The following is a 27,147-nucleotide window of genomic DNA, read 5'->3' on the forward strand; positions in this document are numbered from 1 at the left end:
AAAAGTATAGATATACCATTAAAATTTTAAACTATTTCCAAAAAATCATACAGGACATTATTAAATTTTATTATGCACTTTATATTATATCCGTGGAACTTAGAAATAAGATCTGTAAATTATAATTATATAAATCGTTAGTGCATTTTGTAAATATGCAAGACGTTAATTAGTAACGATTCGAAAATCTTCGATATTCGATTAGCGAACGATTTACTTTCACTGAGCTGAAGCAAATCAGATCCTCACGCGGAAGGTGTGTTCCTATTAACTTATACACAAATTAAAATCCCCTGCGCTTTGTTCCTGGTATTTAATTAATCATCATATCATTAGAAAGTGTTGCGCGCAACACGCAGAAACTTTCATAAGCTCGATTAAAATCTGGCTGGCAGGGTTACGTGCCTGTGGCGGCACGATGGGTCTTCTGTAGGAAAATTACGTCAGGGGACGTTCGCAATGCGCGCACAACGCCGCGTGAAAAACATAAAACATTTGCAGCTTAGAATAGAGCCACTAATAGGCGAATTGCTAAATGTGCACTTTCACTTACGTATGTATCTATTATGCACGGAAATGCGTCGAGGCTTTTTAACTTGGACTCTGCGTGAATGGCCGGCTTAATTACTCGATATCGCGCGAATTCTCGCAATTCGTTTCTCGTCAGGTTTACATGTTCGACAGAACGGACGTTTTAGCACTTAACGTCTATCATAACGTGACGTACATCATCTTCATACCGCGGACAATAGATGGGAGACAAGAGTCTATAAAGAGTGAAATTCGAAAAGTCTTGACAAAGAACCAGTCCCCGTCCGTTACAGTCGTTTATAGTCCCTTTAAAAATTTCGGTTGAAATGGTTGAATTGTCCATTAGAAATGTATCCGTGATTGTCCACGCACCCATTTGAAGAAATGGGAAACTCTCCAGTCAACCTTCGTCTCAGGTATCTACATCAAGAATGTATCCCTTGGGACAAGAGATTACCTATACGTACACTAAAGATAAAAAACCTGTATAGGTAAAATCTAGCATTTCCTTGCCCTTCAAACTTTTTTAGAACTTCCAACATCTTTTCCAAGCCCTATAAAAAAAGAGGACCTTACAGCGGCAATTTCTCGCGTTCCTCACGAGTGGTTACCTACTTAATATTACAAGTTCGAAAAGCTCAAAAGTAACGTAACATAATTAGTTAATGTAAGTTTTACAAGTGCAATATTTGAATTGAATATTTTAATTGAATGAAGATTAGCAAATAAACTATTCTTCTTTGGACTAATAATTCTCGCGAATCTTACACAGCAGAAGATGGAGACGTGATTTCTGTAAAAGATCGTGCACACGAACGGAATTCGTACCTACATGGCGCATATTAATACGCGGGGGATTAATAATCTAATAGGACAAACAGACGGCGGCGCAAGAAACACGGAAAAACGGAGGTTTACGCGATGCGTACTCTGGCCGCCGTAATAATTCACGATACCTTCGTCACGGTCGCTTTAGTCACAGGTAATTAAAACCCCATTACATGGCGATTACAGAAGTTTCACCGGTGGAAACATTTTCTATCGCGGAATGAACGAGGAAGAAGTCGCGCGGGTTCACAAAAAGACAAAAAAAAAAAGGAAAAAAGAATTCCCCCATTCTCATGCGTATTCATGACCGGAATCGCGGATAATGCCCGGAGAGTCGGTGGTCCCTCCTCCGCGTCGTACCTTACATATGTAGAATATTAATTCTCGTCATTCGTATGCGATGTACGCAATATCGCCGCGAATGCGCGCAGCCCGTGGAATGTCGCAGGTGCAAGTCACTCAAGAAAGTGCATTATGGACGCTGTGTGTATGTGACAGCGAGCATGAATAAATTATATTCCACGTCGCTCTCGGTCGCTGCTAACAGACACAAATCATCGTTCCTAATTACGTGAAAATCCCGGGGATGCGAAGAATCGACGAGCGAGTCGGATTAGAGACGAAAACCTCTGTAGAGACCGGAGAAAGTAATAATGATTGAGCACATGAGTAGTAGCTCTCTAGGCGACCGGTATATTAATGAACGAAATAGATCGAAGCGAAAGTAAAACTAACGCTCTCGTTTAGCGGTACACCAAATTATTAATTGATTATTAATTAATTGATACAAAGGTTTCAATTACAAAAAGATTAGGTCAATATTCAGGTAATAATAATTATGGTATGTGATATTGATAAATTATCCATCATTCGCTCTAATACATTTCGTCTTCTTTCCTGCCGCATTTTCTGCCGTTACGACTTCAAAGAGAGGCGACATTTCGCAGGTAGCACAGAGAATGCCGCTTTTACCATTCCGCCCACGTTTCACCGCGACATAGAGCCGCTCGTCTGAAAGACAAACACCAGTGGCGACACACCGGTATGCCACGGGAGATAATCATCGTCATAAATTCATCATCATCATCATAGTCAAGGCGTCCAAAGCGTAATCACTCATTAGGTTCGCGCGGCTCGCCGCTAGCGCATCACTGTCAAGACTGTCATGCCTCGCGAAAATGACGAATTCCATCGAGGATGGTTGAAATAACGGGGAAAAGGGGAATACATTTTGTGCCGACATTGCTGGGGAACAGAAAACGAGCTACTTATTGCGAGAATCGCGTTTTATTCGCATTACAGCAATTCCTTGAAGTTTTTCCGTCGCGTTATAAATCGTTCTAAAGTTATTAAAAAATTGTTTTGAAACGAGAATTAAAACAAATTCTTCTTAAACAATCGAAGTAATACGATTATGTTTTTCTATTTAGGGTTATATGCAACGAACTTATTTCCGAGTTAGACAGTGTGCTGTTTTTATCAAGTATGCGGACCAAGAGTAATACATCTGATTTCTGACACTTTGTGAAACAAGCAAAATTTTTCGACAACGTGAAACGCATATATTCCATCGTGCGGACTGGTGAAATGTAAGAGAACGAAAAAAAAAGGAGCGAGTTTTGAGGTGCAAAGTATCGTGAGAGATACACCGTGCGTCGCGATGTCGTCGAGTGGTGAATTTTCGACAATGTCGAGCGGCGAAGCCACCGGAACCGGCGAGGACTCGTTGCCGAGCTCGAGAGAGGCGACCGCCGAGGCCGCGGGTTCCGGCGGTGGTTTCATGCCACTGCGCGAGTTCCTGGACAGATTCTCACTGCCAAGGGTGGTCAGGGTCGAAGGTGCCGGTGGAAGGCCGATACTCCTGTACAAGCAACAGCAGAGATCGCTTAGAGTCACGGCTACGCTGCTGATGCATCGTTACCGTCACGACGTCAAAGTGGGACCGGAAATAGTCATCCCGGAAGGCTATCCTGGTGAGTACAATCTCAGATGGTATGCTGCATATTTGCTTATACTCTCGTGCTCACTTACGTAAACGAGTTTAGTAAGAAATGAGACTGAGAGGCATTTCTTTCTTGAACAAAAAAAAATCCAAATCAACGAAGTTGATTTGAAAATATAATTCTGGAAGAGATTAAAAACTCTCTATTAAGTAATTCTATTTTTAATTAAAATCAGAGAAAAATTATTTTATTTTTTGTTAATCGTAAATTTTTGAAAGATAAATTTTAATTCGTTAATGTGAGGATACATCTTAGAAATAAAATCTATACCGTTTTGAGCTTTAAAAAAAAAATGATCAAAAGATTGAAATATATATCGGGACAAGAAAAATACGGTTAATGAATAGCAAAATCGCACACGAAGATGCCATACGGAATTAACTACCCGTCGCATTCCGGCCTTTGACACGACGTATCGATCACGATGATCGATTGTGCGCGCGGAATTGTATCGGAAACTCGATCTGGGATTAAAACGATTGCGGTGGTTGCGTAACAGCGTGTGCACACGAAGTATATTACAACTAATGGATTGACTAGAGATTTCTTCGCAGACAACTACAATTTAAGCGCCTTTTTTCCAGTTCTAAAAATATTATTTATGATATTCGTTTAACGCATTCCAATTTATTCGTGACTTCTATTCCTATCTAGCGATCGAAAGACAACTGAATTGAGCAATTACATTTTTTTTGCAACATTTATACGACATCGAAATTTTCTCGTAGCTCGAGGAGGCGAATAATACGCGCGCACATTTTTCCGCTTATTTATTCACGCCTAACTGCATACACGTATGTATACAGCTGTAGATAGGCATGGTGATTTAACCTAAGCCCGTAAAAAGAAAGTAACAGATGATTGTGGGTGGCGATTTAACAATGAAACCAAGTTTATCCTGAGAGACAGAGAACGACGTGAACTGCACGCGAGTTTGATCAACGATTCATAGAAGTAGATATTGACGTAAAATTTAGAAAAAATAAATGCAGAATAATAATCCCGCCTCTTCAAGAGAATATTAGAAAAGTATAATTTATGAATTTAATTAATTTTTAAATTAATATTTTTTATTATAGATTTTGACGATAAAATAAAATAAAATAAAATTCGCGCAATAATTATTTTAATTTTATATCTATTAATACTCGCTGTTTCTTGTAAAACATCGAATATTGCGACGGAAAAAGGTAACGACGATGCGATATGATGTAGCAAGGACCGTTCGGCAGGTATTACTCAACGCGCAGGAATAGACGCGACCTCGCGCGCGCGCGCGCGCGCGCGCGCGCATAATCTACATAGGAACGTTTCAATTTTCTTCGGGTGCGGCGTATATCCACACGCGTTGCATCTGCCACACCGGCAACAACGATTTCTCACGGCCGTAATCGCGCTCGGCGAGCGTGTTAGCGTGCGCTCGCTCGGCTCTCCCGGCGCCGGTTCATAGCTCTCGCTGGCAAGAAGTACGAACGAACGAGCGAAGCGAGCTAGCGTCGGCCTATAAATAGTGAAGGAAAGTATGAGGTAACGCGGCAGAGCGTGTCGCGAATTATAATTTAATATCGTCCCGCGACTCGCAATACCGCGAGGTACGATTCGCGAGAATGTCTAGCGCGCATGCAGAAACGTACGCGAATGTACGAATCTTCGTGACGATTCCCTCGACGCCATCGGCCAACGAAATAGACAAGCGAGGAAGAGAGAAAAGGAGAGGAAAACCTCGTTCCCGGTTCATGGAGGAAGAAAGAAAGACAGAGGAAAAACTGGAAGGGACAAACACGCGCTAACACGGTATTATTCAGTTACGTCGGCCGCGCAGGTAGGTGGTCAGTGACGTACGGCCGTGAATAATACCCTCGCTCTCGTATTAGCATAACGCCTGACAATACTTTTTTTTTTCAATGAGCCGCCATGAATTACAAATACACGAACGCCGGATTGGCGTGGGACGCGATTACGTCGACGAGCGGACTCACTTCGCTCGCGCGAGGCAGAACGGCGAAAGTCGAGATACCGCTTTGTAAGAACGACAAACAGCTGAGGCCAGAAAACGAAGACCTCAAATATTGTAAGACACACTACACCGATATAATCCGCTCAGCCGTCGTTAGAAATCAGTTACTATATGGCTGCAATGTTTGCAGGTATATCGGCGCTCGCTGTACGTCAGAGATTTTTGCTGTCGTCAAGTAAAAATTTCTATCTTTCTATTTCTTTTTCACTAGATTTCGTGTCGTATCATAATTCTTCGTGTTTGGTTACAATTGCCGGCTAACGAAGTCCGCCCCTAATCCCGGCGCAACCCCCTTGTGTGTTGCACGCACCAAGCGATTCGTGTCAAGGTGTTGGTCAATACGCGCTGGGCGGATTAATCGCCGGGCATGAATGCACGCGTGTGAGCGCGCCTGATCGCGCGCGGGATTATGCGAAAGCTAATAATGAGCTGCATGAGAATGATTTTTTCTAGCTAAACATACACAGATTGAATGCGCGGTCCGTACAATGTTCCTTCGCTGGCAGAGCACGGTCTCTGTTCCGTGCGCGGATTCAAAACTTGCTTTTGCTGTTACTTTTTTAATTAAAAAACAACCCTAACTCTATATATTTGTATACTTTGTACTTTATCTCTCATACACGGATACTTATTCTCAACCAATAGTTACGTTCGTGTTGCGACGACACACGCTGGAAAGATCAATTTTCATGTTTCCGCCTGGCGTGTACCAATGCGTTGACCTTTTCCTACGTTTCGCACGAAACGTGTACACGCTGCTCTCCTCGCGTGTTAGGACTTTGTATCCTGCTTCGCTACGCATCGCGAAGGAATAACCTCACCGTCGCTACTAATCGATAATGAGTATTTACGTACAGGAGTGTACGGTTTGGTACAAGCGGTGCTGGAAGCTGCGCGCGCGATGTGATTATATACCTCTAATCTCGCGCCACTCGGCTTTAAGTTCAACACTGCGCCTCCTTCGTCGCGTCCTGTTATTATTGAAATTTACACAAGCGCGGGAATAGCCAGCGTGATGTTGCCGCAACATCTGGTATTACTTAGCGCAACTTTATTAACACTTTTTGAAGAAGAGGATTTCCGCGAGCACAGTGCCGCGGCTCCCTCACGACTGAACCCCTTTGACCCTTCGCTCTTCGTTCGGATCGTTTTCTTTTCACGTCGTGCGCCGGATCGAGTTGTCTATCAGCTACTCATAGACTTGGCTTTATGCGCTCGGGTCTCCGTCCGAGTCGCACGGACGAAAAAAAAGAAAAAAAAACCGCGGACGTATCTTTACAGCCAGGTAAATACATCGTGAAAGCGCGCTCGTGACTTCCTCCATGACGTGGGAGTGCCGCTCCGAAAAAAATTATATATATATATATATATGTTAGACCGGCTGCAGTTCACCATGGTGATCCGAACGAAATTACGACGATTTTATCTCTCGCAGCTAAACTTATGGTACAACATTCTCGTGAAAAAAATATGAACCGATTTTCTCTTTCTTTCAAACGCCCCAAGCGTTGTAGCTGCAAAATTACTCTAGCGAATAATCGCGATATTTTAACGTCTAATTTTAACGTAAAGTTGGAAATTTATCTGACATTATCAGCAATAAAGTAAAAAACTATATTTTCCTATTCTAAATTATATAAGAAATAATCACGGCGTTAATCACACATGTGATTAATTTTCCAAAGAAATATATTGATTTATTAGACAATAATAGTATAATTTAAATGCATTTTTAAGAAATCCTCACGGCATCTTTTTTTCCATAAACGGAAATCGCCGGATGATGTTGCGTTGAAACGCTTTAGTAACGCGGACTTAACGAGTTTATGGAGCTTGAAGCTACCTTTGCATGATAATTAAACGCGTCTCGATAAATAACAAAGAACAACATAGCCCCGTCGCCGGTGCTCCGCGGCACTTCATGGTCGGAGACCATTCGTCATGACCGAGCGATTACACGCAGCCTCGAGCGCGACTTAAGTCACTCCGGCAGTGTGTCGGAGTTCAGTAGTGGGTGAAGAGGAACGCTGAATGTTAAACGTTGTCGGGCGGAAGTGGCGGCCGCGCTCTCTGTGCCTTCCCTATGCATAACCCGTTGATTTACAGCCAGAAATACGTCGCGAAACGCGCGCAAACGCTCGTATATATGGACTTCCACGCGGATCTTGGACTCGTGTTGCATCCCGCGATGCTCTCTCATTCTCTCTCTCACTCTCTTACACTCTCACCCATACGTCTTTCGCGCACCTCCGAGATTTGCATAAATCTCGGAAACGCGAGGGAGGCGCGAAATCGAAAGTTCAGCACCGCCGTCCCGCCGGTATTAACCGCGAGGGGCGTATTCTCGTGCCTTTTACGACCGCGAGCCGCGCCAAGAGAATTCCATCCGAGACGCGAAGAAGACGATCGCTTCTCGGCGGCGCGGCCGCGAGGAAGCCGCCGGCCGGAACGGCGTGGTGGCGGCGGCAGCATGGAAGACGCGTTTTACGACGGAATAAAATTGAAGCGATTTCCGATTTTATTTCGTCGTATATACATATATATATATATATATATATATATATATATATATATATATAAACAATGATCAGGCTACGATCTCGCGCGCAAGCGAACGATCTCTTACCACTCGAATTTCACATTGTGAGAAAATAGCGCATATCTACACTCGAAGCGCATAACGAATATTTTACAGGCGGAACCAATTAATCGGGCGTTAATCTCTCGACGTGCCGGGTTTATAAACTCGCGAGATCTCAGGTAAAAGTGCCCGACGCTAAATGCAAGCCGAGCACGCACGCGGCGGGAGAGTAAACCGTGGATTTTTATCAATTAGCGCATTAACAGGGGATAGCGAGGAGCACACTCGCGTGAGCGCGCGCGCGCGCGAGCGTGGGCTTCCGCAATTGCCGCATGATATCGCGATGGGATTATAGCGGCCGCGGAAAAGTTAGCGGAGCATTAATTGTCGTTTACCTATGCCTCGCATTAGGCGTCCTCCGATAACCACCTCGCGCGGCCATTGAAAATACTCGCTTTCACGATCCCTATTATATACGGACGATACGCAAAACGGAAAAATTGTACTTATACCCGCACGCACCTTCGACACGATATAAACCATTATAATTTAATAAAACTCACGAGAACTAAAAATTTAGCGAAGAAGCTGCGTTGTAGAAAATACGATATACCATGAATTATACAATTGCGTCTTTCACTTTTACGCATAAACTTATTTTGAAAAAAACTTTTCTTTCAGATCGCGTTTCCATTTTATCTCATTCAATGACACGCAATCACGTGTACTTTCTCGTTATCTTCTTAAATACTGGACGCGGTTGTTAGAGGCGAATAGCGAAAACCGCGGCGCGTTAATTGTCGCTTACGTACATTTCGCATTAGTCTTACTCCGATAAGCACTTTGCGCGCAATTCTCATCTACGATTTGCACCTGACTGGGAGAGTTCCGATCTGTGTATGCGAGCTTTTAAACGCTATACCTCGATATCTCGCGGGCAAGCACTATCTCGTTAAAAGACAACAGCGCGTTCGCGGCTTTGCGCATATATAGCTTTGACTCGCCAGTGCTATCGCGCACAATTGCAATTGTATTATTTCGCGCGCAGCTGCAATTTTCCAAGCGATTAAATACACTCTTAATAGTTACGGTCTAAAAGATAGAGAAGAGAGTTACGGAGGTAGAGGTTTTTCGCTTTCAAAACGACACCATTTTACTTTACGTTTCGAAAGAAAAGTGTTTTACCTTTTTGTAGTTTTTCACGGAAGAGTGAGCGCATCGTCGCTTATTGCGACGTCTTGTCTAATGATATACTGTTACCCGCCGGGCCGCCGACATCGCGAACGGTTTATGCGACTGCGTGTCCACAGATTATAATTTTAATTGCTACAATCGCCGCGCCCGTGAAGAGACAGCAACTTTAATGCCTTCGCAATATTTTATGACATTTAGCCGGATGTCGCGAATTTTTTAGACTACACGAACTTAAATACGCTCTTCTCACAACTTACCCTTAATCCGCTCGCTTTGTCGTTTCACAAGCATGATTTTAATCAAGCATCATGCATGTCGAGATATTTATCAATAGCGTCATCGACGTTCACGATATACACAACACACGGCGTAACAGTTTTGAAATGCGGCTTGCATATCAAGGTAGTTCAAGGTACAAGTGTAAACACCGGTTTGTGAAAAGGAATGAGCATATAGGAGCTCGTTTGATTGCAACGCACAAATCGAAGATTACGCTATGCGCTATTGAGAAAATCGAGCGGCCAATTCTTGGAACATATAAACGTGACAGCTGAGCCTTGAAATACATTCCGCAATTCATTAATAATATTAATGTATTCATTATTCATCTGTATTGAACGATTCTACCGTAAGAGATATTTTAATAAAAGAAAAATCAGAAAAACAAGTTAGCTCATAAATACAAGAAATTCGATCAGTTTTTTTGTTTTCGTCTAATTTCACTGCGACATCTGAGTTTCCTCCTTGATTCATTAATCGCGACGTAGACGAAGCCAGTTTAATTAGCATTTGCAAATCGAATTAGCACATTCCGTCTTCAAACAACTCAATTCACGTCAATACGTTTTCGAAACACTCCCTATCGAAAAAAAATTACAAAGATGAATAGCCGTACTCTTCGTCGACACAGAGCTATTGTGTCTATTATGCTTCGTTCCCTATTGAAGGCGCGGAAAAGAAGCTTTTCTGCGTGAATTCTCGGGTGTGTGAGCGGCACTGTATTAGCGTGCGACGCGCGCCAACATCGGGCTTATGTTCGCCGTTCGGTAAATGAATTATTGTGTCGAGGCACACAGGAGGCGCGGCAGAGCGTTGTGCAACGTGAGGAGAGAAGGCCATTCCGGCTTCTTAGAAATTTTACAACTCGCGCGGTTCGCGTCGTGGAGACCCTCTCCGCGGCGGTGCACAGCGGTCTTTCATAACCGATTTTAATAGCCACACCCATGAAATTTCGAGACAGTCCTATCGTCCCATCGTCGATATGCGAGACCGATTTCCGACATCGGCAACGACCGGGTGTTTCGCAACAGTCATTTTCGACATCGGAGAGTCTATTTACGAAATTATCTACCTGGATTCCGACAAAGATTACTAAAACCGAAAATCAATAAGTATAGGTCGCACGAATTAGAGGAATTTACCTGAAGACAAACGCAGAAACGTTCGAACAAAAAAAAAACGATAAACGCTCAAGTCTAAGTTATCGTGAGACGTCCGCGATTTCCATTAACTAAACATCCAGAGATCGGGACATGATAACACACATTCGCTGGACGCAATAAATCTCCCTCCCACCCTCGTTACCGAGGATTGTGTGTTTGTAACGAGTGCTCCCGGAGGAGCGATTAAGTCCCTGCAGCTTCCGGCGAATGAGGTATTCGATCGCGACTTAATACCACGTGCTCCCACTGTGAAATTGGAGCGATCTTCCTCGCAGCAGGAAGAAGAATCAAGGTAGAGATCCTGTTAACCTCACGTGCATCTTGCAGATTGCTATTCTAGCAAGAAGTCTTCGCCACTATACTACGGATGAACGGGAACGGGCCCCGGTTTAGAAAAGTTACCGAGTGCGGCTGTAATTCAAGAATAATTCCCGATCCTTCACGGTACACTCTTCATGAAAGATTTTATTCCTTTATATATCGTCCTTATTCTTTCGCGGAATATAGAGCCCTCTGCGATGAGAAAAGGTTAAAAGTAGATGATTCGGAGATTTGAGATTCATATATTATTTCATTTTCAGACTGTTCTTTTTTTAGTTGTGAATTTGTTTTGGTAAGATATTTTCTCGTCTTTTTAATTGCAATTTTTTAAATATAAATTTAGTAGAATTCGTAGGATAAAAGTACAGAGAGAGAGAGAGAGAGAGAGCATTATTAAATATAAAATTATTATTTAAAAAAAATTCCACCATTAAATTAACAGAGATCTTTTATAATATTCTGTCTTCCGTGTGTCATCAAAATCATTCAAGAAAAATGCTGCCAAGCATGAAGTCGATACTACTTATGATAATCGAAGCGCAGTTCCCGCTCGTACGAGTGCTCGTTCCATGAATGCATGTTCCACGAATTGCGCTAATATTCCGGATACATCACTGAAACCTCAGCGAAATACCTAGCGCATAATTTCTGTTGGGCGGAGGAAAAAGATCGAGTCCGCGCGCGTGATAACAGGTGGAGGGGAGGAGAAGGGGGGCCGATGGAGAAGCTTTTAGCTTGGAAAATCGTGCCGGTTCCTGTTAACCCCGATGCGCGCGTGCACATCGGTCTCGGGATTGCTACCCTTGCATACGCGAGCGCGCGTATTCCGCGATTCCGCCACCGCGGAGAGAGAGCCCGGCTCTCGCTCGCGCACGAAACACACATGCGCTGTGTAATCCCGACGATAATTCTCAACGTATTCCCGGCGTTACAGCCGCGGTATTCGCCGCAGATGTAAATACCCGCGGGGCTCCCGGGAGCTCGCGGGTATTAAACATACGTTCCCCGGGTAGTCGACAAATTGCTCGCATGAACCAGAATAATTAGCATCCCTAGCCTCCGGTGGTGTATGCCTGCACGCCTCTTCTCTCTTTCTCTCTGTCTCTCTCCCTCTCTATCCCACGTTTTCCGCTTCGTCCTCGCGTATCCTCTTTTCCTCCTTCCTCCTTCTCCATATCTCTCCGACAACTCTTATACCGCTTGAATCAGGATGGCACGTCCGGGGAATACCCAGAACAAAACGACCGTGTCCCTCCTTCTCTCGCTCGGCCGCTCTCGCCAAGTCCTTTCTCTCCTTCGTCCGTCTCATTGTGCCGATGCACCACGTTCCGTGGTTGCGTTTAATCAGCCCCGCTGACTTGATGCGCGCCATACCGTCCGGTCCCTGGCGTGCGTGCCGGCTGCTTAAGAATGTAATTTAATATGCGACGTTACCGCGGGCCCCGCCGTGTCATATTTATAGGTATTTATGCATCAGCTACGCGGGCACGTTTGAGCCCGCGCGCTGTGCGCGAGCTCATTGAAATTGCCCTCCCGAGGAGGAGGTATTGCCGTACACGTATTGCCGGACTTTCATACTACTCCTCTCGTATAGTCGGCGTAGGTGGGAGGAATTTATCGTTGTTTATTGCCGGTTAGCCTTACGCACCGCGCCGATTCTCATCCGCAAAAGACGTTTCGCGTAGCCTGACGCGAGGAGAGAAAGGGAGAGTAAGAAAGAGTGAATGAGAGAGAGAGAGAGAGAGAGAGAGAGAGAGAGACAGCATCGTAGTTACACCTGCTGTTAACATAATTTATTCTAGCCCGCCGCTCGCTGCGCTCGTCAACCTTATACATCAATCTCGAACCACGTGGATGTATTTTTTAACAAAACCTAGTCGCGATCCTCCCCTGTTACTCTTGGTTTCGCTTCGCCGTGATATATACTAGCTCTATACGTATTTCTTAACCCTTCAGAGAGACTCCCGCTGCATATGTGCACCATACGTGTATTATACGTTAACCGGCGTTGTCTTAGAAAGACTGACATTGAAAATTAGCATGTAAAATGGACGCATGCGAGTCAACTCTTTACGACTATTCCATCAGCGTGACGTGTAATGTTTGACTGTGGGCCCATACTGTACAATATCAATTATTAATAACTTCAGATTATGGCAAAAGCATGCCATAAAATAACCAGAATACTTATCTGGGAGGGATAAAGTGCATTAACATTCTAAGCTGCACATGCGCGCCAGAGGCGATGAATCTACAGCAGAGTAATGTACAGTACGAAATAAATCTGATTGGATTTCTCGTTAAACGAAGTGATTATCTAACCACGTTTTCACAACTCCGCGTAAAATTGCAGTCTGTTAATCCTCCAGTTTATAGATGAAAACACGTTGTAAGCGAGCGAAGTGTGTCATTACGTAATGCTAATACAATTTAGAAATCAATTCCGCACCGGTCAGAAACTAACATCTCGCCTCTATATCGCACTTCATTTAGATTTCACTTTGACGTGATAGAGTAGAAATCTAATTTTTATATGCCGCCGTTATACGAGTTACAAGCCGTATAACTCGTTCGAGGCGCATGCACGTGTGCATCGAAAATGACGATGCAATCACGGTGAAATTACGTTCATCGAGATGTCTCGCGGGTGTCAGGTCGCAAGATACAAGCGCAAGCTTCATTATTATCGTAACACCGTTTCCTTTTCTGGGACCGACGGGGGCGTGAACGTATATCATACATCGGCACCGATATATTACGTAAGACGATTAATCTCCACCTCCACCTATCGATGCGTTCGAGATGGGCGATAGAAGACACATGCTGATGACACATTGTGCTTGGTTGCGATGAATACTAAATCTTACGAGGAGGGACCATCTCGACGTATCGAGAACGTTTATGATGTAGGTAATCGTGCTGCACGAAGGAAAAAACGATTTTACTGAAAGGTCTGAAATTTAGCTGAAATACAGATTTGAAAAAAATGTTGTTGGATAAAAATTAAAATAATTATGTATGTTAAAAACTCAAATATGACGAACAATGCTGCAAAAATTTTTGATATTCTAGCAAGCAATTTCCAACACAATTATTTCGTGTGATTCAACAAAATTAATTTCAGATCTGTATCTAATTAAATTAAAAAATTTTTCAGTAAAACTATTTTTTTCCGTGTGACGATAAATTGGCGTTAAAAATTAATATTTTAACTTGAGCAGATATAATTTGTTTGATTATCTCGCCCGTCTTCAGAAATATCTTGCGTATCACTCGTTGGAATACTGCACATGGATGAGATCGCCGCGGTCACGCGGTATCTTCTCGGTGCCGCCGCGTGTTATTTATAAAGCAACCTGTTTCGTCGCGTGTGCAACACGAGCACGCAGGACGCGTCGTCGCGAGGAATATAATTTTCCGCATTTTCCGCGCGTTTTCTCGAGTGCCGTGCGGATTTGCGGCGGCGACGACGACGACGACGATGACGACGACGTTGACGCGTCGACGCCGCCGGCGAAACGCCCTAATGATGCGCTGTGTATGGTGTGCACGCGTGCTTTCGTCGTCGTCCTGATGCTGCACGGTGTGTATAATATTCGTCGAAGTGTCGAACCATGTCGAGGAGAGTCGAGTGCCAGTGCTAAGAGAGAATCCTTCCCGTTAGTTAACTTGCGCGTTCACTCGAGAAAGATTCCTCTCCGACGGAGATTCGTGATAGCGAAACCACGGGTATGAAATTGAAAACGTTTATCAATTGCCTGACTAAAGATCTCTATTCATACTCATTCGTGGAATAAGGAAAACGTTAGCAACTTTCTAACGTTTCTATTGTAACAATTATAAAAATTAACAAAATTGTACACACTATAGAATTTGTATTATTGTTTTTCAGAAGTGGGAGTGTTAACGTGAAGTCAGCATTCCCACTTTTGATATTAGTTTTCTATGAATAAATACGAGTAATAAATTCGCGACCAGAGTAATAAATGAGGAATAAATAAGCAATTAATTACGGCATATAGTTGAATTTTTTCAGTGGAGTTCACAGAGGAATAATAAAAAGAAGGTTCTTTCGAAATCGACTTCGTGATCGATTGATTCTTAAAACTATATTATATCTCACTAATTTAAAAAAAGGGATCACTATGGCAGACAACAGACACACTCAATGACATTACTACTCGTTTGCCAAAAGGCAGGATAGACGATTTATAGCTATCGTCAGCAACGGTGGAAGAGGCTCGGGGAGACGTGCGCGCGCGAGCGGAGGACGTTCGATTCGAGGCCGAGATTGCGGAGCCTTGAGGCGCGATCGTAACTCATAATTGATGAGCGGCACGTCGAGGATCCAGATCTTCGCGGATCGGCGTTGCCCAGAAAAAGTCGCCCGAGTCGGCACCGAGAATAGCACGCGTGCCCCTTTGCCCATGATGACTTTATAATGTCGTATCGAGGGGGGCCCAGGCCGCGGGCAATTATTATCCGTTTCGGTCCGCACTTTTCCGCATCGGCATCGCGGCCGACAACGCTCGCGGCGGCGGCCTTAATTACAAGGATACCCCGAGAGACGGCGAAGGAAGACCCCGCGCGCGAATTCCCGGGCGTACATTGTCGTTGCATCGCGAGGGATTACGTTGCAAATCCGCGGCGCGGTCGATTCGTACTCCGCCTCGGAGAGAGAGAAGGAAAGAGAGAGACCCACCGTCAGTCGTAAACACAGCTGTATTATTGCAGTCGTAAAGGGGATACGATCGAGAGCGTAAGTTTCATCGTTTCTCGTCGGTCGTAATTTTCAAGATTCCCGATGAATTCGTTATAAAACAAAATCTTATCGCTCTATTGCCGTGGACCGTCTCTTTCTCTCTCTCTCTCTTTTTTTTCTCTCGTGAGCATATCGTCATCATGCGAGGTCGAAAGTTGAAATATGGAAAAATACTATGACACTTTCTGTTTATCTCCCACTCTTCTCCGATTACGTGCGCACATATCTATACTTGTTACTTTGAATTTGTTGCTCGATTCTGCATTACGACTTCAACGGAGAATTTTAAAATTGATCATTTTCCGATCTCTTTCATCGTCGCGAACGCGTTGTCGAACAAGGCGATTCCTCGTCAAGCATCTGCATTTTCATCGTCGGACAAATTATCGGGGCATATTTAAGAGTCATACGTACACGGAAGTAGATAATATTACGACTCACCTCTCTTTCTCTCACGCGGAGCACGTGGGTGTATGCCACCTTGTCGACTCGATTGGACTATTGAATTTTTCAGTACAGCCTGTTCATAGATCACGTGCGTAGGTTTACAATTTTTTTTTTCTCAAACCTGCATGCTAGCCACATATTATCATGTCAACCACGTTGATGCGCTTATAGTTATTCCGGCACAAGAGGAGAGAAATTATCGAAGAAGTAATAGGGCAGAGAAATTATCATTTCTTGTATATCATCGTTCGACTATTCTCAATCAAAAATTATTTCTTCGTATTTTATTCCTTTCATTTTAATTTTTATTTAATTTTATCATGTATGTATTCTTTTGCGATTCACAAATTAATAGAAATATTTCTTCCGCTGTTTTCAATGTCACCTTTTTAAATTCCGCGGAAAATACGAAAAATAAATGATTCTTCTCTCTCTCTCTCTCTCTCTCTGAGATACAGCGAATAATTAAAATTCTGTTGCGGTACACATGGATTCATTTGTCAATTAATTCAAGAAGTGCGTGCCCTTGATCTGACAAGCGAATGACGCTGTTACCGTCAGTATACCGTACAACATCGTACTTCATGTACCGCTGCATGCAATCACGAAGAATCAAGATCGCTACTATCTTTAACTGCTGACTTGTCGGGAAGATTCGCAGCGAAATACAACACGGTTGTTAATACGATTAACTTGATGCAATCGTGCAACATGGGAAAAAGCTTAGGTATAGGAAATTCTATTCCAGTTGATCTAGATGTTATAATTGATTAGAAATTAATTTTGAAGCATAAGTGACAACAGAAACTCAGCTGTTAAATAAATAGTTTCTTAATTTTACATCAAGTAGAAATATTATAATGAGAAGAATGTTTCTAATTTATTTATTTCAATTACATCCCACGTGCCCTCTCATTTTCTTCATTTACCGTTGCGAAAAATATACATATGTGGTTATCGAATGAAAAATAAGATTTTCCAATTAACTGTCTGCAATTAACTTCGCGGATGAAAGCATTTGTTTCGCCCGTTCGGGTTCAACGGCATCGCAATCTCGACACATACGTATGGCTCGGCGGCGCGGCGTAGCGCCGCGTGTAATCCGGCAGAGCCAAGAATCGGTGCGGTCATTTCCGAGTCGTTGATATGAGATGAGCGGCGGTAATGCCGACTTAATGCGATCAAACGAGTCCACCACCGCTGTTTGCAACGTGGACGGGAGCGAGGCCGCCGCGGCCAGCGGTGATTACCGGTAGTAGGTCCGACCGAGAGAGAAAGAGAGAGAGAGAAAAAGAGAGATGAGTACGTGTGTACGCGATCGCGTACTTAGCGCGGATCGGCGAGCGACCGGCCGGCCGGCCGGCCGCGGGTCCGGTGCACCGGCCAACGGTGCCTCCGATCACGTAATCTGACTAATCGTTTCCGGTTTCGCCGGCGCGAACTCGCTTCCAGTATTATGGCCACGCGAAGTAATGTTAGACCATCTCCGCCCGTTCGCCGAGCAGGCGCTGATGATACGCCTCACTCGCCATACGTAAAGGCGAATCTGCACGGTTCACTTGTGGCGATCATCCCGGAAAGATCGACCGACGGGAGAGAGGAAAAAAGAGGAAAAAAATTTTATCCACAAAAAATATCTAGAAAAAATTCATCCATGAATAAGGGGAAAAAAATTATAACGGTATACCTAAGATTCGTCTTACAATTACAGGACTTTGTCGAAAGTAGGATATGCAGTCTCTTCATTCGAAGGAACCGTACAAGCTTCTTCGCACAGAATCACATACAACTACATTTATAATTTATGTAGATTAATGATCATATAGAATAATTTATAATTAATTATAATTACAAAATTCTTGTCACAATTTGTTTTATAAAAAATTTCTCATTATTTTGTAAATTTATGAATTTCATTTTTGAATGGAAGGAAGTTAACGTATCTCCCGTTTTTTAATAAGTCACGAATATTTATACTGAGATTGTATCAATTAAATTCCAATGGACAAAAATTCCATTTTCCCGTTGTATTCGCTTCCTTTCGGATACTTCTTCGCGAGAAGTGAATTACATAAATTCGTCTTAACCCGCTCGCGGCGGAGGAACAGGATGGAATCGCGCGGATCCATCCTGAAAAACCCACGGCGTAGGTTAAACGGCGTGTTTAACCCCGTCTCGCGAGGGGGTCTCTCCACGGACGTGTACGTAGCGGACGTAACACCACCGCGAAAACGATCGCCCGCGGTGGTTCGGCACATTCGGAGAACGCGAAGGATTTTACACGTCGATGAGAAGTTATTGCGCTCATCTAACGCGAGGACGCGGCGAAGTGCAAAAGAAAACGGGGGCCGGTTATTGATGACCAGCGTCCGGGTAATGGATGAACAACGGTTGCGGGACGTAAGCGTAACACGTTCTGACGCGCGGATGTTCAACGGATTGCGAGTACTTAAGAAAAATCTCGTAAAATTTCGTAATTGTATACAGAATGGCGTTATCTCTGGATTGATATTAATTTTTTTTTCTATTATTACAAACGTATTTTCTGAGATACTTGCTATCGATTGAAAATTTTCAGTGAGAGTAAAGATATTTTTATTTGCATCTTTTGAACATAATATATAATTAAAAAAATAAAAACAGTCTTGGAACTATCTCTTTCTATGAATTCTTCGACTAGTTCTGACGATAAGATAAATTCTCTTTAGAAAAATATTATTTGGAGGTGCAAATTTCTCTCTCTTTCTCTCTCTTTCTCTTGTTCCAATTGTTAATTTCACTAAATTCTTCACCGACATTCTAATAAAGTTGACATGAAATTAACTATAAAGAAGATTTTGACGAAATAATTTTTCGTCCAAAAGTTTATAATTTAAGAATTACCGATCGAATTTGAATCTTAGAATCATGGAATTAGTAATATTTTCAAAATATATATCCCGTATAATTACCGAAAGAAGAGCCAGCGTTGAGAAGTTCTAATGCTTTTCGCTTGGCTAGCGCTCAATTCCTGATATTACGAGATCGCAAGGTCACGCTGCGCTACAGGTAATAAGGGAAATATACAGAGTTGCGATTCTTTCCGGCAAACCGGTCACGAGGATCCCCGAGGGATATACACACTGCGCATTGTGTTGCAATGTCAGAATGGCGCATGGAGAGCTCGCGCGCGCGCGCCCGCGTGTGCATTCCTTCGAAAGCGAACAAAGTGCAGCGGTTAGGCGCTAACAATACTCGTATAGGTATGCCAAGCCATTCTATTAGCCATCTTCGGTTTCGCGGCGAAACGCAACAGGCGAAGTATACTAACGCCCGGCGGCCACGAGTCAACCGCGGATTTCTAACAAACGCGTTTGCGTTGAGTGTATACTAAGCTCATCTTAATACTCATCTTAAATCGGAGATATATTCGTGGTGAGAGTTCGTTACACGAGTAATATTGATATAAAAAAGTCTTTTGCAGCATCGATGTACAGGTATGCACACGTGTTAAAGATACAACGATAAGATTATCGTAAATTAAATAAATAATAAAATGCGTGTTTAATGCTATTTAATTATTATTGATAAAATCGATATCACGTGCGATAATCTAATGTAAATTGTGCAACATAAATTGTCACAAATAACATTAATAAATAAAATGTGCATATACGCATGTACATACTAATGTATAATAAACTGAATAAAAATCAAAACATATCACTGACAGAGATATCTATACGCTTAAACTTTTTTATGATAAAAAACTGTAAAAATATTATTCATTTCATAAGGCGCATATACGTATAATTGTTGGAAATTCGATTTCACTCTCTTAGCATTACTTCAAACTTATTTCTCCAATAAAAAAAACCGGGACTTCTTGTTCGCGTTTCATATATGCTAATTACAACTGAATAAGGAACTGTACGTCTCACTCGTATAATTGCAGTACGCGGAGAATATGAAATCTCTCACAATGACACGCTATGGATTCCTCGAAAGGTAATGTGAAAAGCAAAAAGAAAAGGTGCACCAGATTAGTCAGTAGACACTAGACAGTGTCGATCGGCCGGCTTGTCCGGAAGAAATCGAGAGTGGCTCCGAGACGAGAGAGAGAGAGAGAGAGAGAGAGAGAAAGAGAGAAAGAACCGAGACAAGGTCGTAATCCCGCGATTGGAAAGGAGAGAAAGCATTTAGCTCTCGATCCGGTCCGACTTCTCGAAAGTATCTCGGGTGTTACGTAACCGCGTTCGATCATCTTGAGGAGTCATCGAGCGTGAACAATTGATTATATTTTCATTCTTTTCGGTTCGCCTTTTTCTTATGGATCGCTAAAGCGGACGAAGACCACGGACATATCGTGTTCACGATGAAAAGCTCAGATACTTCTCGCGTCCCGACGTGACACGTGATTCGGTACTTATCAGATTCGACAAGAGAGTAAGAGAGAAAGGCAGGAAAGAGAGAGAGAGAGAGAGAGAGAGAGAGAGAGAGAGAGAGAGAGGGAACCACGATGGTCGGTCCAGACGACTCACTCTCTCGCGCGCGGACGCAAGCGTGGGACGCGAAGGTCGACGACCCGACACCGCGAGGATCCCGTCAAGGCCGCGCCGAGCGGTCGAGCGTCACGAATTTCGCACGATTATGTGAACGTCGGGGCTCGTTCCGAGTCCGGGGTGCTTAAAGTATCGATACTCCACGCTTACGCTCGACCACGGGATAAGGTAAAAATTTGTGTACTAATTCTGTAATAGCTATGAGATATCGGGTGATAATTCTATAATAATAATAATAATGTAAACTTTATTTCTTTATTTCTTTAAACTTTATATCTAGATATTAGACATAAAGTCAGATCCTAATTTTTACTTAAATTATCTTACATCAGACTGAATATAGTACGGATAGAAATTGAATGTGAGAAATATAGGCGACGAATATTTGAAAAGTTTACTTTATGACACATCGATATTAGAAATTGAAAGCTGCCATATCGACATTGAAATAAAACTTCAGAAAGTCAGTCAGTTTCGACGTTTACCGACGTAAATCTCTGATCAAAAGGATCTGGGACGTTCTATGTGTCGACTAGCGGAGTGTCGCGATTGATAAATGATCGAGTCGATTCAAACGCAAATTACTGTTGTACGTTCTGCCAGACGAGCCAAGCGTCTCGGACGTGTCGGATTACGAAGGTCAAGAGCGATGATCGAATACTACCTATTTCGTTCAAGGATTGTTCGTTGAATAGAAATGCGAGATACATGCTGAAACCGCAAAACGTCAATCTAGTCATTGCTGTTGCTTTATACGGAAATCTCGATATTACATGTTCGTTTTTTAATGCCTATAACATTATTCGTAAAAATAAAATTCTAAAAAAAAGATCGCTTGAAGAATTATTTCAAACATTATTTTTAAAGTTCCTTTGCGAAATTATTGCTATCGTGCATACCATACATGTTTTATATATTGATATATTAATGTCACCATTACCATAATTAATATTTCGTAATCAAATATTATGGGAACAAGCTTATATGTATATAAATTTTTATTGAACTCTATTTCTTATTCTTGGTCGTATTCAATGATTTTATCGATTCAGGTATTAATTGCACGAGAAAGTGCAATAAAACGTAAATGTTAAATAGTCGGAAGTCGTATGGAAAGTCTACTGTCGGCATTGTCGCACGCAACGTAAGAGATAGCTTTAGTCATTCAAATAACTTCACCTTAGAAATGTATCGATAGAAATCGATAACGACAAACCGGTTACCGATCCGATCGGAAGTTTATTTGTTTTGCATTACATACCGCATTGCAATTTGTTTTCATCTAAATATAATCACAACTCGTAACTTACGATTTGGAATTTTCGTTACGCACGTGTGCACGTTGACGTACATTTTGTCACATAAAATTTACAATATCTAACGTCAAAATCTAAAATTATAATGTCGTTATGCGAAAGAGATAGATAAAAAATTAACGTGAGAAGTTATCGTTATGAATTTTCATAATTATATGAAAAAATCCACTGTTCAAATTCGATGCGACAACACAAAAATTACACGCGCAATTTAGTTGCTTATCAAAATATTAAATAATGTTTTATCTACATATGTATATGTGCAGTGACTTACCGATGCACCTCACTGCATCTGCGTCCATATCATCGCTTCTCTCTCCTTGACAGATAAAGAGATCAGAAATTTCCGAGAATATATCCATGTGTGGATGAATTCAGCAATCCAGGATGTATCCTGCAAAATTAAAGGTGAATTTTTCATTAGGCACGGTGTCTATAATCTCGATATTATTAGAAGGCATCAAAGGCCAAAAAATTTAGAGATCCCAATACCGAAATCAGTGTTTTCCTTGAACGGTTTACGCTTACGTGATATCAGAAACATTTCTTTCGTTGTATTACTCAAAATTGATAATATTTTTATGATTAATATTACAGATTATTCCAACATTGTGATATTGCGATTTGATATATCGAACATTGCCCGAATTCTTTAATTGATTTTCGATACCTTTATCTAATTTAAGAATTATTAGTAAATAATTATTTTTATGACAAAAAAATTTACGACAATTTTTGTGTACAGTATGTGAATTTTCCTTGTTCAAATATCAAATTCAAACATCAAGTAATCTTAATGAAAGTGTTCGATATTTCTCATTTCTGATTTATTTTTTTACATGAAATATTCCTTGAAACGTGAAACTCAAATATACTTTAAATATAAATATAAATATGTCTTTTTACAATAATCCTAGCGTTAACTATCACGATTTCGTGATTCTAATTAATGGAGCAAATTATATTGACTAATTAATGCAGCGGAAAATGACCGTGTATTTTGTGCAATTATAATTAATCGCTGTTTAATTATAATCAATTTGTCGAAAACCTATTGTATGAATGATATACTACGATCGCACGGAGTTTATTCGATGGAACAGTCGTACTTTTGCACTCTTACCAACGCGATATAACACGGCAAAGATTGACAATTAATTTTTTTTCACAGACGATCGTTTGAAGAAATTGTATAAAAAACATTTTTATGTTATTTTACGTAATTATTATCGCGTTCGAATATATTTTAGATATTTGATATATAGTATACAATATTTCTCAATTCAATAAAAAAAATTTTACAATGTACGAGTGAAATTTTTTTAACATTCAAATATCGCGGAATAAGTGTATAAATATTATCTCTCGTTGTTCTCATCGGCGTTTCTACCGGATATTAATATTGCAAGGATTATGTTCAGTGACGGATTCTCCACAAATGTAACAGACGCGCACCACCACTGTACAGCCGAAATGTAAAAATCCATTATTGTCCACTGATTACAAACACTCGCGATATAAGAATTTTCGTATTCACTCGCGTCTCGTACGAATCCGTGCAACAGGTTTTCGTACCGCGACAATACATTCGCGTTCCGTGCATCTAAATGTTCCAACAAGTGGTTTTCCGACCGTACGACGCGATCTACTATAATTCACAACTTACGTGAGACACTTTTCGATCCGAGTCGATTGTCCAAAGAAATAGCATCGTGACCGATAATAATCCGTCCGTGTGAGACAGTCCTCCCGTTTCGTCATCCGAAAAAAGTAGCAACAAACGTCTTCCAGGAAAACGCTGGCCGATGCTGGCCGTATCGCGACAATACATTCGCGTTCCGTGCACCCAACGCCTCCAACAAGTGATTTCCACACTTCCGACAACACGACGCGACACTACTATAATTCACATCTTACGCGAGACACTTCTCGACACTCCTCGATCGTGTAAATAAGAGTATTTCCAACGGGACGGCACGGAGCGCGGTGAATGCAATCGCAAGCGCGAGACTCGCGTCTAACTTCACGTTGGACGCGTCGGCGTCGCCTAGATCACGAGCGAAAAATGGCGGTGCTCCAATGTATGTACGCGCTCATGAAAAGTTGCCGAACATCGGCAAATCGATCGCGGGGGACGCATCTCGACTCTTATCATTCCGAAACGAAGCAACAGCGTCGCGCGCTTGCCGTGATGAAATGACGATTGACCGCATTTTTTTTCGAAATGAGAGAGCGTCAGACGGCCATTTCGAGAAACAGCGAGCGTTTCGATGCTCGCGAACACCGATCGAGGGGCTCTCAATCGTTTCCGTGTCCACCTCAACCTTGTTCAACCTTGAAGACGAACGTAATAGCGTTACATCATCACTGCGCACACTCGCGGCAGTCGCGGCCGAATACGCGTACGATTGATGACTCAATCGAAATTAAGACGAAGGACACGCGTCACACCCGTAACGCGCGATGTCCTACCGACGACTATCCCCACTCCGCCCGTCCACCCACCGCGAAGGCCGCGGAGTCCGCGCGGAGTACTTGCCGAAATTCTACGGACGCATAGCGTAAACACGCGATTGGCCAAACAACGGAGCGGTCAATGCCGTCATTGGAGGCTCGGGTCGAGTTCCGAGAAAAGTTTTTTTCGCGACCGTACGTGGTCTCCGAAGGTAAACAACGGGGACACGGAAACGACGCGGCGGAAGAAAACAATATAAAAAATTCTGTGTATTGAACTTAGCGAGGTTAAATATGTTTTCGAATCTATTTACAGATTCGATCATACATGACCATTGAGATATTGGTGGATGAGACGATGTAGATACGAAATCCACGAAGTGTTTACGAAAGTTTACTCTCGTGGAAAACGTAATTAATTTGTTAATCTTTAGACGATCTAAACGATAATTCGTGTCAGTATTTAAGATAAAATTTTATTTTTAATTCTATTTATGTACCATTGTGTAATACAAAAAGCGTTTGAGGCATCAGAGAATATAATATATATTGATATACACATATAATATATATATATATATATATATATATATGTATATATTAATATACATTATACATATATATTAATATGCACATATATTTATGTCAAGAAAATATAATTTTAAATAGAATTCCTAAAACCAGATCATCAATGCAAATGATAGGTCCAAAAGTAAGCTTTAAATACAAAACGAACGTAACAAAATTAATCTGTATTAATTCCTGGTCAAAAGTAAATTAAAGTATCTAAATTAAAAAATATTTATGTAATCATATGACATATAATTCGTCGTCATTACATCATCGATTATTTGATATATTTAATATATTATCAATTGAAAATTAATATCTTAGAGTTAATAAATGCTAAAAATAGAAAATAGAAAAGATTACGCGTTTGTAATCAATTAATTCGATTAAATCAAACGATAAATATTTGATAAATTTAAATCAATGAAAAATAAAAAATATCTATAAATTACAGGTAAGAGAACTATTTACTTCATAAGAGAACTTTTTCCAAACAAAGATCCAAAAATCTCACTTCATGATTATCGAAATTCTATGCGGTGATCATATGAAAACTGTCGTAGCGTTTTATTCTCCAAAATCATGCCAATTTAAGAAAAATAACACGTAAATTAGACCGGTTTGAATATCTACGTGAAATCTCACGAATGTCTTTTTCTGAAACTTCTCCTTTTCCGGAAAGTCTCCGATACCGTGACATCCGTTTGGCGGACAATGCATTCAGAATCGCATAAAGCTTGACGTGCTCCCGCGAGAAAGAGAAACCCGGGATCTTCCTTTTCTTTCCTCGCTCTCTCTTTTCTTTTCTCTGTGCGCGTTCTCCTTTCATTCGCCGTACTCGTAGTCTACCGGCGAGGTGGATAGGTTAACTAGGAAGCCGCGGGTATACGCGCGCGCGCACGCGAATATGTAATTACGTTTACATGCGTGCCCGATGCGTTGCGCAATCGCGTGTGTGTGCTGCGTCGAACCGGCATGTCACGCGTCGTGGCCTACGCCTACGTACAATACGTAAGCGCAATATGCGCAATCCGCGACCCCACGAGGACGTACCGCGGCGTGGTACGTATAGAAATTCGCGGAGGGAAAGTTCGCGATCTTGTTTTTCCCGACGCAATTACGAGCGCTTACGCGCTACGCGCTGGATCCTTGGCGTAACGAGTGATTTTGCGACGCTCCGTTACGATCCTCAGGATGCTTTTCGTGTCTGTATCGGGATATACGCTCGAAAATAATGAAATTCAGGGGGGAATTAAAATGATTCTTCTGCTTTACGTTTTTACCTCTGTTTTTCTTTCTTGTTTGATTTTTTTGTACGGTTTGGGAAAGAAGGAAGCGTTCTTACAACACACCGTTCGAATTCTCGTATGCATCGGTATAGAACTCGATGGAAAGTGCTTCGCGGAAGCTTCCCTCGCGGTATAATGCACTTATCAGATTCGCGGTAGCACATCGTGGATAATATACTGCCCTGAGAACTCGGCGAGGAAAGTATTATCCGCGTATATACATATCTGTAGCATCAATAGAAATTTACATATTGAAGTAATAAAAAGTGATAAAATATGTTAAGATTGTATAAGAATTATTAGAATAATGCGCATAATTTACAGAGAGAGAAGATTTGATTGTTCTGAAATTTCATCAAAATTAACCTTATAACGATGCATTCGAAGTGCATCGTTACAACTGGATATTTTAATTAACAAGGAAAATCCGTGTGAGATTCATTAAATAATACCCTATTTGTTGTCACGTGCTTTGTGTTCGTTATCCGTTATATCACAGGAGTATGAGTTTGTAAAGTTTTTCGTGACATGAAAATAATTTTTATTTCCTAATTTTGGAAGAAAGGTGAGAACACTGAAAATTAATCAAAGAATTCGGGCGGTGTTTGATATCGTAAACGACGTAAGCATATTAAGATACAAAAATATTAAATGTTAAAAAATCCTCAATAATCTATTAATTACAAAAATTATTACCAAATTTAAATAATCCATAAGAGTTGTTCCTAATTTGAGGTAAGTATAAATTATACAAGAAAATATATACGGGAATTAAGAAGCTCTGCAAGCGTAATCGCAAGACATGCATCGATAACGAAGAAGTCACGCTATAAAATTCACTATTTCGCGCT

At 41.7% G+C, this 27,147-nt stretch overlaps 1 protein-coding gene and 1 long non-coding RNA gene across 2 annotated transcripts in view; one reads left to right on the forward strand and one right to left on the reverse strand.

The window, feature by feature from the left end:
• LOC105454233 overlaps window positions 1-24,457 on the reverse strand; it is a 206,387-nt gene extending 181,930 nt beyond the window's left edge. The window contains exons 1-2 of the long non-coding RNA XR_974969.1: window positions 23,650-24,457; window positions 22,258-22,377 (exon numbers count right to left, since the gene is read on the reverse strand). This is a non-coding gene — a long non-coding RNA (uncharacterized LOC105454233). The remainder of the gene's footprint in view (window positions 1-22,257; window positions 22,378-23,649) is intronic.
• LOC105454230 overlaps window positions 1-27,147 on the forward strand; it is a 40,420-nt gene that overhangs the window by 804 nt on the left and 12,469 nt on the right. The window contains exon 2 of the mRNA XM_011696730.1: window positions 2,790-3,332. Within this exon, the coding sequence (XP_011695032.1) occupies window positions 3,020-3,332 (313 nt within the window). The 5' untranslated portion in view covers window positions 2,790-3,019. The remainder of the gene's footprint in view (window positions 1-2,789; window positions 3,333-27,147) is intronic.

This window comes from Wasmannia auropunctata, unplaced genomic scaffold, assembly GCF_000956235.1.
Source record: "Wasmannia auropunctata unplaced genomic scaffold, wasmannia.A_1.0 LD335987.1, whole genome shotgun sequence".
Lineage (NCBI taxonomy): Eukaryota > Metazoa > Arthropoda > Insecta > Hymenoptera > Formicidae > Wasmannia > Wasmannia auropunctata.